The 17,194-nt window shown below is 40.4% G+C and overlaps 4 protein-coding genes across 6 annotated transcripts in view; 2 read left to right on the forward strand and 2 right to left on the reverse strand.

Annotated features, from left to right (window-relative positions):
* The window catches only part of LOC117936848 (WD repeat domain phosphoinositide-interacting protein 1-like), a 7,332-nt gene extending 1,096 nt beyond the window's left edge, over positions 1-6,236 (forward strand). The window contains exons 2-12 of one of the 2 annotated variants that reach the window (XM_034860290.1): positions 858-940; positions 2,105-2,271; positions 2,394-2,490; positions 3,095-3,192; positions 3,329-3,421; positions 3,500-3,570; positions 3,987-4,094; positions 4,574-4,738; positions 4,824-4,931; positions 5,083-5,222; positions 5,866-6,236. In XM_034860290.1, the coding sequence (XP_034716181.1) occupies positions 858-940; positions 2,105-2,271; positions 2,394-2,490; positions 3,095-3,192; positions 3,329-3,421; positions 3,500-3,570; positions 3,987-4,094; positions 4,574-4,738; positions 4,824-4,931; positions 5,083-5,222; positions 5,866-5,987 (1,252 nt within the window). In that variant the 3' untranslated portion in view covers positions 5,988-6,236. Of the gene's footprint in view, positions 1-857; positions 941-2,101; positions 2,272-2,393; positions 2,491-3,094; positions 3,193-3,328; positions 3,422-3,499; positions 3,571-3,986; positions 4,095-4,573; positions 4,739-4,823; positions 4,932-5,082; positions 5,223-5,865 lie in introns of both variants that reach the window. The other variant, XM_034860289.1, reaches the window with a different exon arrangement.
* A 265-nt stretch (positions 6,237-6,501) lies between these two features.
* LOC117936846 (arylsulfatase G-like) overlaps positions 6,502-17,194 on the reverse strand; it is a 15,563-nt gene continuing 4,870 nt past the window's right edge. The window contains exons 1-11 of one of the 2 annotated variants that reach the window (XM_034860286.1): positions 14,260-14,303; positions 13,454-13,693; positions 12,949-13,184; positions 11,422-11,536; positions 10,877-11,023; positions 9,507-9,721; positions 9,187-9,267; positions 8,966-9,074; positions 8,690-8,810; positions 8,498-8,588; positions 6,502-7,814 (exon numbers count right to left, since the gene is read on the reverse strand). In XM_034860286.1, coding sequence (XP_034716177.1) covers positions 7,534-7,814; positions 8,498-8,588; positions 8,690-8,810; positions 8,966-9,074; positions 9,187-9,267; positions 9,507-9,721; positions 10,877-11,023; positions 11,422-11,536; positions 12,949-13,184; positions 13,454-13,680 — 1,623 coding nt within the window. In that variant the 5' untranslated portion in view covers positions 13,681-13,693; positions 14,260-14,303 and the 3' untranslated portion in view covers positions 6,502-7,533. Of the gene's footprint in view, positions 7,815-8,497; positions 8,589-8,689; positions 8,811-8,965; positions 9,075-9,186; positions 9,268-9,506; positions 9,722-10,876; positions 11,024-11,421; positions 11,537-12,948; positions 13,185-13,453; positions 13,694-14,259; positions 14,304-17,194 lie in introns of those variants that run through there. The other variant, XM_034860285.1, reaches the window with a different exon arrangement.
* The window catches only part of LOC117936844 (monocarboxylate transporter 7-like), an 11,267-nt gene continuing 9,673 nt past the window's right edge, over positions 15,601-17,194 (forward strand). The window contains exon 1 of the mRNA XM_034860280.1: positions 15,601-15,874. The gene's annotated coding sequence lies outside the window, so the exon portion shown is untranslated. The remainder of the gene's footprint in view (positions 15,875-17,194) is intronic.
* Positions 16,163-17,194, reverse strand: part of slc38a10 (solute carrier family 38 member 10) — a 42,353-nt gene continuing 41,321 nt past the window's right edge. The window contains exon 19 of the mRNA XM_034860263.1: positions 16,163-16,193. The gene's annotated coding sequence lies outside the window, so the exon portion shown is untranslated. The remainder of the gene's footprint in view (positions 16,194-17,194) is intronic.

The raw sequence follows: 17,194 nt of genomic DNA on the forward strand, positions 1-17,194 counted from the left end.
AATAAACTTAAATGATTCAAGGCAATCGGTTTCCTCAAACGGTTTGAGTTGAACTAACTCATCAGGTTTTACAGTGCACCTGTGCTGTAGGTGTCCACTGTCCCATGTTCAGGGATTACTAACCATAACAAACAAGTCCAGCTGAATGGTGTGTCACCTTATACTGTACACACCTCTTGGCTATGGTTGTAAAACTAACCTAGTGGCCTAACCATCAACCTGGCCTTCTTTTCTCTTTGTCATCATGTTTTGTTTTGTTTTCAACTTCTGCCACAATAAGATACAGCAAGTTTCGTTTGAGGGAATTAACATATTCCAATGGAAGCTGCGTTTTGGCTGTGTTGTCTGAACAAGATAAGATAGTCCGGAAGAAATCATGTCAAGAAGTCCTCTCAGTTTACACAAGTATATGAGGATCACACTGATCCTGCACTATTTCCTTGATGGAAACTAACAGTTATAGCAGCCACTACTTGTTATGCAGTCTAACACTAGAGATTGCACATGTTTGTATGGATTGATAATCCTATTTTTTTCCGATAGCAAGCTATTCCTTTTAACCACTCTATTCAATAATCTGTTAGTGTAGCGCTAGTAATACCAAACAAGTAAAACAAGGTTTCCTGGGATTATTTCACTTTGACAATAGTGGACTTTTTGTATGAAAATGTTAACAAATGTTATTGTGTGCTATCTGTTTGACAGCAAATATAAAACTTCAGATTTAACATAGAGTTGTAAGGTGTAAAATGGGATTGAAACCTGTAATTACAGTGTTATAAAGGTGTTTTTCACCTTATAACAATTGGATGCCACAGTTGGATGTGGCTGGTAAGATGGTTTGTGTTTCATTGTAGTTCTCTGTCAGTGGGCACCAAGACCGGCTACCTGCTCTTCTCAGTCACTGCTGTGGACAAACTGGACTGCATCCACAAGGGAGGTAAGCTGGACACTGTACTTTACTCTCGGCTAAAGATTAAAAATGACAGGAAGTATGTAATGTCACATAACAGCTCCCCTGCAGCAAATGTACCGCATATGCAAATAGCATAAGTGCATTGTGACACAGGAGCATCCCCTCCCTAATGTGACATTACTGAAGGCTAGACATGTTCTGCATATGCAAACAAAGGAATGTTTAATTTTCTTATCATCAAGATCAACAACAAAAGAGGTTTGGAGTCAGTTTAAGGAAGTTTGAGCTCCATAATGCTCTATTTACCTGATGACTGACTCTGAAGGCAAGACACTACAGACAACACATTTTATATTTTATGCACTGGTCAATTTTAAGATTATTCTACACTTGCTTATATATAAGTAATTTTATTTTACCCTGAGCCCAAAATCTCCACTTCAGTAGCATTATAAAAAATAAAAATTATATATATCATTATATATATATATATAGAAAACACGAAAGACCTCTTATACTGCACTACATACAATACACCACAACTTCCAATTTCAATTATATCTATATTCTAAAGGTTTTACAAAGGGGTTTGTTCATATATTATATATATAACCTAACTGATATAACATTTAGTTCCTAAAACATGATTTATTTATTTTTTATGTCTGACAGTATTTAATGATTCATGGAGTGATGAAAAGAAATATTCAAAGTTCCCTCTTTACGAATCTTTTTCTCAAATATGTCAAAAAAATAAACAAGAACAAAGGTTTTAAACAATGTTCAGATTTCTGTTTTGGAGTGTAAATTAGCACATATTAGATTATATAGATAATGTCTCATTTGCATAATGTTCTCCTGCTGATATCTATTACTATTATCATTGAACTCTATTGATCTGTAGTGTCTTGCCTTTATGAATAACAATCATGGGTTGGTAGATGAGCATGTTAGCAGTAAAGTCAGTGTCATTTGTATAATAATAACAACAAATTGAATTTATATAGCGCTTTTCCCAAGCTCAAAGTCGCTTTACAGAGGAGAAACAGAGTAGTTTGTGATTAATTGTATAGGAATTGACAACAAAAATAGAAATTGCATTTGCTTTCTCTGCACCAGTGATATGAGCCAACGTTGCTTCTCTAAGTATTATTATTCAGAATCTTTCTCTCGTCCCTCTCCCAGTAGAGTGTCCAGACGTGTATATAGTGGAGCGACTGTTCTCCAGCAGCTTGGTGGTGGTGGTCAGTCTGTCCATGCCACGCCGAATGAATGTCTACCACTTTAAAAAAGGTACAGAGATTTGTAACTACAGCTACTCCAACAACATCCTCTCCGTCAGGCTCAACAGACAGGTGAGACAGGAAGTAGATCCTCTGTACCTTTAATCCTTTAAAGTTGTTGCTTCTGATTTGTTCAATCATATGCTGTATATTCTATTATGGCGATCTGTCTCCGTCTGTCACTGTTACCTCAGCGGCTGGTGGTGTGCTTGGAGGAGTCGGTCTACATCCACAATATCAAAGACATGAAACTACTCAAAACCCTGCTCAACACACCCATCAACCCCACGGGTACACTCCCACTGTTATACAGACATCTATGTGTAGACCAAATCAAAAGTCTGTACATTGATTCCTATTGACTTTGACCAAAATCTTGTTAATACTTCATTTTAAAGTGATATGTAACTTTTACGGAATATCTTTACAAGAAATGCTATCACACATAGTGTAAAAGTAGCACAGGCACAGAGGAGTCACAAAGCAAACTGACTGCAACTGTAATGCCAGCTGTAGAACAAGTTTGCTAACAGTAGCCAACAGAAGCTACTGGTCACCAAGTAAGGCTGTAGAAGAATTAATGTGTTATTTCTTCTTCCAGGACATACATGGGGCTGCTTTCAAGCTACTTTCCATGGTGCACAGTTGCAATATAAAATAAATACAGATAAAGTGATGATTCACACTGAAATGATAAAGTACTTAAACCATGCATGGTGTTCATACGCATATCCTGCTGGAGTTTTCTGGACTATACTAAACAAATAACAAACCCAGCCAGATAAGCGCCATTGTGAACTAACTGGCAAAGACTGGTCTAATAGGTGTGTTAGAAATACAAGGGAGAAAAAGAAAAAAAGAAACTGCCTAAACCATCCTCTGTGCTCCCTTGCAGGTCTCTGCGCTCTCTCCGTCAACCACAGTAACTCTTACCTGGCGTACCCAGGCAGCGCAACCATTGGAGAGATCACCGTCTACGATGCCAACAACCTGGTGAGGCTTCATTAAACTCTAACATAACAACAAAAGGAGAAGAATTGCAGCTGTTGTTACATCTTTTGAAAACCCCATGGTAACAAGCAGCTCAGTGTTGTTGACAATGTCATTAGAAACCTATTTGCCCCTTTAGAGCACTCTGACGCTGATCCAAGCCCACGACAGTCCCCTGGCGGCCCTCACCTTCAATGCCTCCGGCACCAAACTGGCCAGCGCTTCAGAGAAAGTGAGGACTCCTTTTGTTCATCCATCCTTCTGATTTTTATTTGTCCAGCAGCCTGTCTGACCTCTTTCTCTTCTGCAGGGCACCGTTATCAGAGTCTTCAGCATTCCTGAAGGACAGAGACTGTTTGAATTCCGCAGAGGGATGAAAAGGTCAGCGCTCACATTTTCATTTGTTCAGTCAGAAAGTATTAACAAGCAATCTGTAGACAAGATGATTCATGGTGGTTGCAAGCCAGAGATTAAACAAAGGCTCGTGACAGGAAGGTCAGCAGTTTAAATGACCCTCCTATTAGTCAACAGTTACTGTTAAGGTGAGTCAGTGGCCAGTGGTAGTTTGGTAGATGGTTGTGGATGTTAAGTGTCAATGACCCAGTATCAGTGATTAAGACTACAGAAATGTGAGTAGCTGATTGGTGGAAACATTAGACTACAGACACTGTAGGGGCCACACACACACACAGACATACACACAGTTTTGAAATTTCTATCATATGTGTGTTTGATGCAGCATCCTTGTAACTAAAAATGTTTTCTTTTTTGTCCTTTTCTCTGTGTGTGTGTATCAGATATGTTAGCATCAGTTCGTTGTCCTTCAGTGCGGACACCCAGTTCCTCTGTGCCTCCAGCAACACTGAGACAGTCCATATCTTTAAACTGGAGCAGCACAGCCCAAAGTAAGCACACACACAAGTAGTTTCTGTTTGTTTAATATTTTCAGTTTTCTGTAGATCATCTAATCACTCACTTGACTAACAATCTTAGACATAATGTGCTGATAAAGCTGATGAAGTATTGCTTTTATTCTGGTTAAAATAAAACCCTGTTATTTGGTGTCTGTTTGTTTTAATCTTTGGGGAGAGGCTTTCCTCTCTACATTAATTTTGCATGTTTTTTTCTAAAGCGACTTAAAATAACAAGTGACTTTTCTGTATTAAAAGTCTTCTTCCCATGCATTGTTCTTCTCTGAACCTTGCCTGGTTTAGAAAAGGACATTGCATGGAATGACCAGCACCCTCTGCTGTATTTCTGATGTAAAGCAATCCAGTACTGTCCCTAGTGGCATACTATGTAAAATCCAGTTTTACAAAAGAAAAATAAGAATGTTTCCAGTTATGACTTGTTAAAATGCATGACTTATGTTGTTTCCAACCAGTCAAGATGAGGAGTCTCCCACATGGTCAACGTATGTGGGCAAAATGTTCACAGCAGCCAGCACCTACTTGCCCTCCCAGGTGTCCGACATGATGCATCAGGACAGAGCCTTCGCCACAGTGCGACTCAACATGTTCGGCCTGAAGAACATCTGCGCCCTGGCCACGTAAGGCAGAGTGAGACGAGAGAGGGATGTTTTTTCTAAAGGTGTATTTATGTGTATCACATCTTGTGTGCGTTCTGTTTTTCAGGATTCAGAAGCTCCCTCGCCTGCTGGTGGCGTCCTCAGACGGGTGTCTCTACATTTATAATGTGGATCCACAGGACGGAGGAGAGTGTGTCTTAGTCCAAAAACACAGGTGTGTACTGTATGTCTAAGTGGACTGCACCATGCATTAACTTCTTTTTACATCAAAATCTTGCAGATTGCAGCTTTAAAATGTGGCATTGGTTTCTGCTTGTTTTATCTGTACATTATATTGTTAAATCTTTGTCTGCTCTGTCTGGCAGGTTGTTTGACTCCAGCGAGGAGCAGGTAGAACAGAAGGAAGAGGAGAATCCAGAGGATGTCGCTCAACAACCTTCCAGCCAATCATACGCTGCCACTGTGGCTCTTCCTTCAACCCCACCCTCCTCCACCACTCTTATGGGTACAGTATAGCTAATCATAAACTGATGGAAAACCGTTCCAAGATTCTTAACCGAAAACCATTTGGCTATCCTTAAACTCTACAGTGAACATTTTTCTAGTGCTTATACTAAGTGTTATGTTTTAACCAAGGCTTCCACGGTTGTTATGCAACTCCTCAAACCTGTTCAAAATACAGTTCTCTTTTGCTAAAACAATAACTAAGTTAAAACAATTCATATGCAAATAGTGTCAGAAATAATTTAAAATTAAGCAGGTCAAGGTGCTATATCAATCTTGTAAAAGTATTGAAAAGCTAAATCCAGAGAAATGCACTATATTCAGAAACGGTGCCTTTAACTGGGCCGTCGGAATTTCCATACAAATAACGTGTATAGTTAAAAAGTGCCGCTACAATGCAGTTACGGTCCCCAGCTGCTGTAGTAGGGCAGAGACGGCGGGAGCTCAAATGCGGAAGATCTGAAAATGCTGACCAATCAGAGCAGACTTGAACATTAAAGCAAGTAAACGTGTTCTAGTAAAAACCCCAAACCTGAAAAGGAGCAATATTATTAGACCTTTAAAAATAGTTTTTATCTTAGAAATGGTTTCTTAAACTTCTCAAACGGCTCATGGCTTTTGCCTCCTCCCTACTCTCTCATCAGGTTACTCTGAGGAGGGCGGAGCCCAGAAGGGTGAGGTTTTCCCAGAGCACGAGTTTGCCGAGGGACCCATCTGTCTGGATGACGAGAATGAGTTCCCTCCATTTGGCCAGCAGATTAACTGACCAAACCCCCTCTTGTGAAACATCCAATCCGTGCATAACAATCAGACTGTTACAAGCACGGAAATGTGGACAATAAATATCCCTGTGTTGAGACATTGTGGCACCCTACTTTTCCATATCACATACCCATGTACCCCTGCTGGCCTAGGGTCAAATGCCAGAATGTTACTTCCTGGTGTTTATGTATTCTGCGTTCCTCTTACTTTTTTGTAAGGAATTAAAAAAAAAAAGAGTGGAAGACTCACTCATTACTAAAACACATTCACGTTAGAAAATTTCAAAGACAAGAGTCCCTCAGAGTCTAGTGTCCCACCGTTAACAACAGTGTTTTTTTAAAGTAATGAAACCCAGACAAATTGACATTACTGTTGCGCAATATTATCAAGGTAGAAATCAGATGGACGTGATTGATCTGTCCAGTAATAGTGAGCAGACTGAATAAGGTAGTAGAGGAGACTGCATATATTGTTTTCTGCCACTTACAAGTATCATCTGAAAGTCTATCAAATAGGCTTTTTTTTGTCAATCAGGCCTCTGGAATCTGGGGGTTTATCAATGGGCATTAAATGTGTCACACCTCAGTAAAGAGGAGCAGTCATTCACTCAAGAAGGAAAAGGATTTAAGTGTAATACACTATTTAAATCATGTTACATGAAGTAAGTATTATATGACTTGCAGATGCAGCTGTCATACTAATTCTGGTAGCGATAGATGAGCCTAAATGTAACCTGATAATGTTTGTGGAGGAGTGGGCTCTGTGGGAGGAGCGGTCAATAGCTAACTGTGAAAAAGCTTGATGGTGACGCTGTCCACGACAAAGTTACAGGTCCTTCAATCTCAGTGCTATCCTGAAGATCTTTCCTATTTTACTACATGATGCTGAATACAGCACATTAACATGCAAGTCAGTCATTTCTACTATGATGTATTAATTATTAATTGTTTTAAGTATTAGACATCAACGCATACACTTACCACGCGTACATATATAGATTATATTGAGGATTTTTACTTTGTGTATAATGTATATATAACATTTATATATGGGACTGTTGTAATAAGTAACATGGTAATAACATTTCATTTGCCAAAAGGTGGCGCTGTTAGGACACCCACATGCTGCATTGAGCTGTTCAATCAGAGACTCAATAAAGCTGAGATGTAATTCAACTTCTGTCATGTAGTTTTCTTCATCAAATATCCAACACAATAATACTAATAATAACGCTAGGTTTTGAACATCAGCAAATATTTACTAACAAACTAAACTGCAACCAATTCATAAATTGTATATTTGTCTTTGCTGTCTGATAGATGTTGTTGTCCCTAGATTATTGACCTCCCAATTCTGGCCAAAGTCCAGCAGAAGCCTGCATCTCTTTTATTTATGCTTGTTTGAACATGCCCTGCTATATCTGGACCTCTCTAAAAAACATATTCACATACATAACAGCTGAGCACATCTCCATATAGGTTTGTTTACATCTGTGTGCTCTCTTTCAGCTTATCATGTGTGTGTTTTTGTGTGTGTGATCTTGCCACCCCTTAGTGCTGCGTGTGGCAACGGCAAACAGCCTGCCGGGGGTCACAGCAGGGCGCTGCTGATGCGTCTGTCCTATAGTCTGCTGTGGACACTGACTTGTCGGTGGCAATGTCCCACAACAACGTCTCCCTCCTGCGGTTGATCTTCTCCACTACTGTCTGGTATTCAGGTGTCTCTATGTCCAGGGGTGTTAGCTCAGCCTCGTCGCGCTCCAGATCAAATATTAACGGCGGGTCGTGGAGCTGCTGCCTTCCTGTTGCACCACCACACGCCTCAGCTGAACCTGCAAAGAACCAAGCATAAGAGTATTTCATATTACTCTCGCATGCCCATGCATTGCACAATTCAATTCATCAACTTTATTAATCCTACAAGGGGCAATTTGTTAAGAGCTGTTACAGACAACACACACACATACATACATACAGCACACAAAGCTACATATAGGCCTACACCCTAGAGAACAGTTATCCATTTATTAGTCAAACTGCAGAAAGAAAAAAAGAGTAAGAGTGGAAATTTGTTTTAGAAGGAGGTCAAATATAACAATGTCTGGATGACAACATATAAAATTCCCTCGGAAGAACATTGGTCTGAAGAAGACAAAATTACAAAGGCTTTACGCAAAAGTTGTTGATTACAAAGAGATTAAAATCTCTTTGTTTCACACCAGTAGCTTTAGAGAAGGTTTTGTCTCTACTGTTCAGGCTGTTTCTGTCTTTCACTGTGAGACTGTGAAAACTGCAAATAAAATAAAAAGTCATAAGGGTTTTAATAAAAGATTGATAAAAGAAAACAGAGAATGATCTTTAAATTATGACAGGCCACTAGAAGTGACATAGTTGTGCATACCATCAATCATACCATCAATCCACCATGGTGGCCCTGCAGACATACGTCAATGAGCACTGACTGTAATGTAGTGTGACTGGTTTTTGACACATATAACCTGTCTATGAGCTGTACCTGTGATGTAGAAAGCTTTGTGTTTCCCTGTTCGAACTGTTTGTAGGTCGCCAAACGTCCCCGCAGCACCACTGTTGGGGTGGAACAGAAACTTCAAGGAAAAAAAAGAAGAATTAATGTCAGCAACAAGACCCTAATGCACCACCCCCTGTGACAAGAACCAAAGTAGGATTGACTACTACTAGTGAGTACCTCATGACCAGTCTGTTCCCCATGCAGGAGGATATTTGTGGCGTCAATGCCATCGTAACGTCGGTCTGAGGGGGGAGTCACCCCTGCCAGGGACAGAAGGGTTGGAAAAATGTCCATACCACTGCAAGAGGGCATCGGGAGGAGAGGAACATTTCAAATATTTGACCTGTTGGGGGCACTTGATGAAAAGCCACACAATCACTAAAGCCATTAGGATTCATCCTCCATAATTTGAGGGCTTTAAAGTATCTCTGCTTGTTGGAAAAATGGGAGTACCTGAGCAGGGATGAGCTGCTGGTGTTTGCAGGGATCCTCCCAGGCCAATAAGCCACAGTTGGGACCCTGTGACCTCCCTCCCAGGTGGTCTGTTTAGCTGAGCCTCCACCTAACACACAGGCAAAAAGTGACTCACAGCAATACAATGTACAGTATCAATCCCCCTCATAAAGCATGAATGAAAGTAGTTTCCAATTTCTCAGGAAGTTTATTTTTTATACCTCTGCTGGTTTGCCACTTTCCCATGAAAGGTCCTACATTTCCTGCAAACTGGCACTTCTGTTCCCAAGGGCCGTTGTCACCTAAACACACACATAAGATTGTGATCAAGGCTTTTTTTTTTTTAAAGATAACAATAGAATAGAATAGAATAGAATAGAATAGAATAGAAAAGAACAGAAAAAAAACACTTTATTGTAAAATTTGTCTTGGGCATAGTGCAACAAACTGTTGCTTCCCAACACAAACATGTAACAGAAAAACCATTTTAAATCACACTTGTAGTGTGGAAAAGCAGACATAATCCATACAGCTGACAAACCAGTGAACCAGATGAGAGTATTGTCTTTGTCTGTGTCATCAGAGGCGCTCTTTACCGCCCCCACCAGGCTGTCCATCTCTCGCAGACTGGCAGTGTACACTTCGTCGTCATCTGGGTGACGGCCAGAAGCAGAGACTTCTGGGGGGCGTGGAGGGGCCAGAGGAACATGCATGTGAGCCAATGCCATGTAGAGGAGATAGGGCTGTCCTCTCTCCCTGCAGGGACAATTAATAAGGTGACAAAAATAATAACCAAATCTCACATATTAGCTCATGTTCAGTGGCTTGCTAGCATACAATACTGCCACCTCTCACATAACATTTACAATTATGTTTAACTACTTCTTACTTTTTGTACTCAAGTACATTTTTCTGTATTAATACTGCAGGAAACAGGGCGCCCTGGTAGCAGACCTGGTAGAGCGTGAGCCCCATGTACCAAGGCTAGGTCCTTGCTGCAGCGGCTCAGGGCTCAAAATCCGACCTGCAGCCTTTTGCTGCCTGTCTTCCCTATCTCTCTCCCCCCTTTCATGTCTACAACGGTGCCATCAATTAAAGGGTGAAATGCCCCAAAAATTATCTATAAAAAAAGAATGTGAATGGGCATGCTGAAGCATTTTTCTTACTTTAACTCTGTGTTGCCATTTAATTTTTCTTCATACAAATTTGAACTTTACAACTTCCTGACATGTGTTGAATTCAACCTTACTTTAAAGGACTTCACTGAATGAAAGCCTGTACATTGTTGGGTGATTGATAACTGCTGCACTAGTCCACATGAGCCCGCACTACATGCTGATGGCATGTTGCCTTTCACAGACAGCTGCAAACAGCAGGGTTTACCTTATCATAGCCTCCCAAAAAAAAGGAAGAATTGTTTTGGTCCTATCACAATCGGGTTACCGATTCTCACGGGACATGGGAGAAACAAAAGGGAGAAAAAAAGTGCCGGAGTGTGTTTGGGTGGCTGTTTTGTTCCCATACTGACAAACACGTTTTCCTTCCTCCGTATCTTCTCAATCTCCACATCTTTCACATTAATACACACTTGACAGACCAGGTCTCACCGGCTGCTGAGTTAGTGAAAGATGTACTGACAACAAATGAAGAAGTGTACTTTCTATGGAAGGAGGGCCTGTTTGGCTCAAACACACTGGCTGCATAAGAAGGTTTAATAAAAGCTGATCTTACACTCCCTTTCATTCATTCACAGCGAATATTCACAAGGAACTCAAACGGAAACACTCAGGTTTTGTTATCATGATTAACAGCTACATCTAGCATGCTGTTTTTAAATATCATATGAAGAAACTGAAGCAGTGTAACCTTATGATTTATGTAAGCACTACATGTCATGCAGCTGTATTGTACCTCGCGTTGTGTATAATCCTGGTTGCAGTGGATTTGTATTGCTCTGCTAGTGTCCACAGGTCGAGCGGCTGCTCCACAATACTGCTGTTTTCAATCAGAGGGAGGCCCACTTTGGAATAACAGCCTCCATGTGCACGTCTCTTCAATCTAGACCATGGGAGCATAATGACATGAGGAATGGTATGCGTGTGTTTATGTGTGTGTGTGAATGAGGCTGTACAGTTTCTCTTAATTAGTTAGGGAGTTGTAGGGAAACAGGGGTGGCCTGGTCGACACTATTTACTTTACTCTACGTAATGTACAGCTCAAGGGCTTGCTAAGTAGGTTGGGTAGCAGAGTCTGTTTGTGTTCTGTAAGTCATGAGCAAACGTTTGCAAGTCCCCTGATAACAATGCAATGCTCTCACTCTAACATTATTTAAGAAATTTCTACGATTTTGCAGGAACACATATGCATTTGAACGTCTGATGGAACACTTGTGAGTTGAAGACTTGTTATTAGGGACCGAAAGTGACATATTTGTAAGTAGGAGCACAGAGCCACACCTGGTCACTTGAGGTCCAGATGAGTCACAGGCAGGGCACTGTGGCAGATTATATCCAGGTAAGTCAGTACAGCCCATGTCATTACTGTAAGGAATACCTAGGTAGTAGTCAAAACCTGTCCAAGAGACAATACATATATATTACGCAAATATTTATAAATGCAGCTGTAATTACTGGTGATTAATGTTTGGACAGTGCCAGAAACTACTATACAAACATTGTTATTACATCTCAGAGAAAATCCTGTCGTTGGGTGCTCCGAGGGCTTAAAGTTGCTAACGTGTAGATCACCTGTTGCACAAGCTTACAAATATAATGTGATTCACATGCTGAGGATGTTTGAGATGAGGGGGAGGGGGGGGCTGTTGTTGAGCCAGCTGTAGGTGAAAAGTCAAGAGCAAGTGTGTCGCCTCACAAGACACAGCTGCAGGGAGTTGTGTCCTGTGAAGCCTGTTCCCTGCAGCAAGGCTGAGGGATTGGCTCACACACTCAATGTGGCTGGAATGGTTTATAATAACACTGGAGAGATACTGTACAGTGCAACAGGAACACTGCATGCTAGCTCATATCTCAATGTTTTACATGGCACATTTTTATAATCCTTCAACTGTTAAATTAATGTGTGTATGTTACACTGAATATGCATCTCAGCAACTCTTCTGTTACGGATAGTACTGATTATATTTTGCACATCTTCAAGGCGGGACTATAACCTTTGAGTAAATTTATATTTTGTCTTCATCATAACCTTGTACTCTGTGTTCTTTATTACGTCTGACACTTTACTGAATCTATGAATTATCCTATTTATTATATATTATATATATATAATATTATTTATTTTTGTTTGCGGCTATACCGTGCCACTCTCCTCATTCCTCATTTACTATTGTAAAACCTTTTTTTCATAAATTAGTAGTTAACTTTGAATCCTACGTTTTCAAACAGCCCACATATTGGCTCAAATGGCACATTTGTTGTGTATGTATTTGACAAAGGAATGGGTTTCTTTGGCAAGGATTATGTCCGTTTATGATATGTAAAAGAGTTAGTTTCTGTGTGCAAATGACATATATATCTGTATCTGAATGTATCTACGTAGCCTATGTGTATGGTTATGGAGTTTCTTCATATCCAGTATTTGTAGTCAAATGTTTCTGTTGACCTTTGTTGTCCTTGTTTTTAGCTGTACTTCTATTTCTGTGTACGTTGAGAGCAACAAAAAGCTGGAGTCAAATGCCTTGTATGTGCCCACACTTACTGGTTCACTAAGGCTATTTCAGATTCTGATTAATTACTACAGATTGTTGTTAATGTTGCTTAAATTTTGATTTGTCCATTCCTGTAGGTAAAACATCTTGTGGGGAGTTTTACAAGAGTACACTTTAGGCTCCTTTAGCGTTTGGGTTGAAAATACGAGGGGCTAGTTTAACCAAAATGTACACGCCACTTCCGGTCTGATCTGTGCCTATCGGGTTGAGTCGGTCCCCAGGGGTTTCGAGGTATAAATGCCAAGCTCCCACTTACCTCTGTTAGTTGGAGCGTACGGCCCATTGTGGCCGAGATGCCATTTCCCGATCATGGCGGTGTAATATCCCGCCTTCTGTAGGAGCTGGGGCAAGGTGACTTCAGACAGAGGCAGACCGCCCAGAGAGCCTACAGCAAAGTTATGAGTGACGCCGTTTCTCAGGCCATAACGGCCGGTCAGGATGGCAGCACGGGATGGGGAGCAGGTTGAGGCAGGAGAATGGAAGTCTGTCAATCTGGGAAAAGCAAGGACATTTTTAGGAGAAATTACACTTTACACATGTTGGCAATTGAAATTGAATTTTCACAAAGGGAAAGAGTATAGAAAATATCCAGTCATTCCTACACAAGTGATAACCCGTAACCTTTCCTGTGCAGTACAAGTCCTGGAGACTACCTATGATACCAAAAAGGTTATGTAATTGGATTAACTTTAGACTTTAATGATATGACAGGGAATTGTGTGTTACATAACAGAAGAGGTATACGCTGATAAATGATCCACCTTTGTCCTTGCTCTGCCAACAGGTTGAGGTAAGGTGTGTTGTTTGCCTTCTCTTCAGGCTGGTTAGCATCCAGGTCACCCCAGCCTATGTCATCTGCCAGTATGATGATGAAATTGGGCTTCTTACTGGGCTTGTCAACATCGGCTCCATGCTGTGACATCGTGTGGAGAAGCAGTCCACACATAAGCATCCCAGACAGAAGAAGCAGGGTGAAACCCTCCGCCATATTGGGTCAAAATCTGCAAAGGGTTACATAGGTTTCACTTAAACCTTAGCTGGCATGCACTGTTATTTAAACTATGAGCGGCATAGCGTACCAGCCCATGGACATGATTGTACACAACACATGCAGGACACAATGCAAATGAAAACTTAATTAAATTAAAGTTGCATGATACATGTATAGATGACAGTAAGTGAGGGAGTGGGGTTTGCAAAGCGTCACTAAATCAGTTCACAAAATATGAAACACATGTTCTGTAGCTGAACTACATATTCCCCTTCTGCTAGTTCTGCTAATTCCATAAATAAAATGATGAGTATGTTTTTGGACCTGCAGTGAAATACATTTCTGTATAAATTATTTTTAATTTGTTTTGGGCTTTTCCACCTTTACTTAACAAAACACTGGAGACCCTGCATCAAAGCATAAACCTTGCCTGCTCTACCCACTAAACCAACCCAGCCACTGTAAAATTGAAGTATACAAAATCTATACTTTTTGGGAGATTTGAAAACAACTCTTAACTAATTTGCGACGGACGACAAAATCAGAGGGTGGTGCGTGAGTCTGATGAGGACTCACACTTGGCCCAAAGTTCGCATCTATGAAACTTCTTCAAGTCTTAATATCGAGATAATGCCACCATTTATGGTTGAGAAACAATAACTGTGTCTGCAAAAAAAGTCTATATTTAACAGGCACAGTCAAAGAGTTTATGGAGGAGATGGTCACTCAGAGATTGCTGTAATTTTACCAGCCGGTGGTAATTTCACAGTGGCAGGATCCTCAGGTATCCTGCTATTGAGAAAGACCGCCACAGGCCGACCTGGCTTTCTACTGAGGACAGACCGTGCACCGCTCACTGCACACAACACAAGGTGGAAACAGAGCTGCACTTAACCACCAACTGTACTAAGACATCAGAGACATTTACTTCCCACACATTACAAACACCCAAAAAGGCTTTGCAAACGTGACTAATAACAAAAACGCATCCATACCTGCTGGGTGAAATACATATGCATATATGTGTAGGGCTGCAACTAGTCTCACACTGCCAGACCTATCTCTAGGTGCAACTAATGATTATTTTCATTGTCAATCAGATTATTTTTGATAAGTCAATTAAATGTCAGAAAACTGTGAAAAATGTTGATCAGTATTTACCAACGCTCAAGATTATGTTGTCAAATGCACTGTTTTGTCCACAACTCAAAGATATTCAATTTAATGTTATATAGGAGTGAAGAACCTATTACAAAAAAATCACATCAAAGAATTTGGAATCAAAGAATTTGAATTAAGAAAAACTCAAACGGATTAATTGAAGTCAAATAGTGAGCGATTAATTTAATAGTGGACAACTAATCGATTAATGGCGATTTAGCATTGTGCAAACAGCAGCAATGTTTGTGATCTGTTGGGACAAGGACGTCAAATGGAATAAAAAGCACCATGAACACTGTCCATCATCTGTACTCCTGCACTGAGCAGATCTCTGTACATAGACACACCCGATATTAGGGCTGTAACGATACACCTTTATATAATTTTATATCTTTATATTTTTTTAACGATGTCTAAACTTTTCTATTTTTATCTTAAGTTATCTTTACTTATAGGCCTATATGTATTAATTAAACTTGACCTATTTTCATGTGGGCTATTTATTTGGCTACAATGTTACAGAAGGCTGTTTTCATTTTATTCTAGTAGAACTTTGCTTTACTTATTGGATGTACATTTTTCTTTCAATTTAACTCTTGTCTATGACAATGTAAACGTCGTTTTCCCAAGCCAATATGTCCCTTTGAATTGAATTGATTTCTGATTTGGACAGTGGCCCAATCCCTCACACATCATCCATGAACTCAGATCCTCTCCTAAACAACTCTGCCCCGCACAGTTGAAGGGGGCTGGAGTAAAGTGCAGACGGAGAACTGGCTCGAACCAGATTTCTTTAACCCCTTTCCTAGACCCGTCCCTGCCTGTCGGGGACCGGGTGTTCATGAATGCGAGCTTGTATCAAACAGAGTATGAATCAGTGCGCGTTTGCGGACACATGCACGTGAATGTGTAGGGAAGTGCTGTAGTTCATTGAAGGCTGCGCGCGACAGCAGCCGGTTTTGATTCCAGCAGGGACAGAAAAGCCGGTCAAGCGAAGGAATACCGTACTTCCGTCTGACGCTACACACAGGTGAGACCGACTAGATAGAAGTTATTTTATTACGTAAATTATCTTTGCTAACAAAAACAATTGAAACTGAATTGAATTGAATTGACTAAAAAAGATCCGACATATACAAGCGCATTCAAAGTGTTCGGTTGCTACTGAAGTCACATGAGCCGCAGCTGGACTTATTGCGTCAGCCGCATGCACGTTGCGGACCATCTGCTACTGGATGCGACATCAACACCCGCTCCCACCACCACTCTTAAATAAAAACAAAAACAAAAAGATAATCATGAATGTGCAAAACATGACGTGTGTGAGTGTGTGTGTGTGTGTGTGTGTGATAATAATGTAATAATAATTTAAAAAACAAAGTGTGGGTGGATCTTGTAAGGCATTATACTGGTAACTAACGTTGACCATCGTATACCCACATAACAAAACCAGTAGCCTAAGGGGAGCTATACGGTTGTTGTTTTCCTTCTGCCATTTAGCTTTAGGAAATTGATATGTTGCCTATATAATGGAATTTAATAATCAGTTTGAAAATATTTGGTCTCAGCTGAACTACTTTTAAAAAGTTAGTTTTTTTTGGATACACAAAAAAGAAAAAGAAGGTGAAAAAGGTAGAGCAATTAGAAACACAGCAACGACTTTGAAGTATACCAAACTGTATACTGTTTGCCATAGCAGTATTCATCCACACCTTAAACTATATATTATGTTAACCATAAGGTCCATAATATTCATAGCTGTGGATTAGTTTGTGACCACTGTTCATTTGTTTAAAAAAATGTTTTATTCAAAAGCAATTGTGCTAAACATTGGTCCAGATGACAACATACAGAAAAGTACACGAAACACACAGAAGAAGGCACAGTGCACCTTTTCCACAGTCCTTTCTTGTGATCAAATGTTTCACTCCAAAACAAAGAGAGGAAAGATGTGAAGGAGGGAGACACAACGAAAACACAACAGCAAGAACGATGCCCGCAGCTCACAAACAGAAACAGACAAACACACAAACAAACAAGAGGCCTTGACAGGGAGACCGGCGTAAGACAAAAGGGACAAAACACATGCACAGATAGAAGAGAGAAGGCAAATCTACAGCACGGCTAAAGGATTCAGCAATGCTGAGCCAAGTGTCCAAAGTCTTTCCCGGGGCCCCATACTGTGGGGCTCGAATGTTTGGGCACCCCAGGTAAAAAAATGTATTAAAGCCCATGTTGCAAGTTAACATCCACTGTTGATTATTGGGTACATAAAACACTCAAGATATGTATATCATTTTTAAAAATGTCTCCATATAGTTTTAAAAGTTAGTTTTTGGTCATTTTTGGT

The sequence above is a fragment of the Etheostoma cragini genome, chromosome 21 (assembly GCF_013103735.1).
Source record: "Etheostoma cragini isolate CJK2018 chromosome 21, CSU_Ecrag_1.0, whole genome shotgun sequence".
NCBI lineage: Eukaryota > Metazoa > Chordata > Actinopteri > Perciformes > Percidae > Etheostoma > Etheostoma cragini.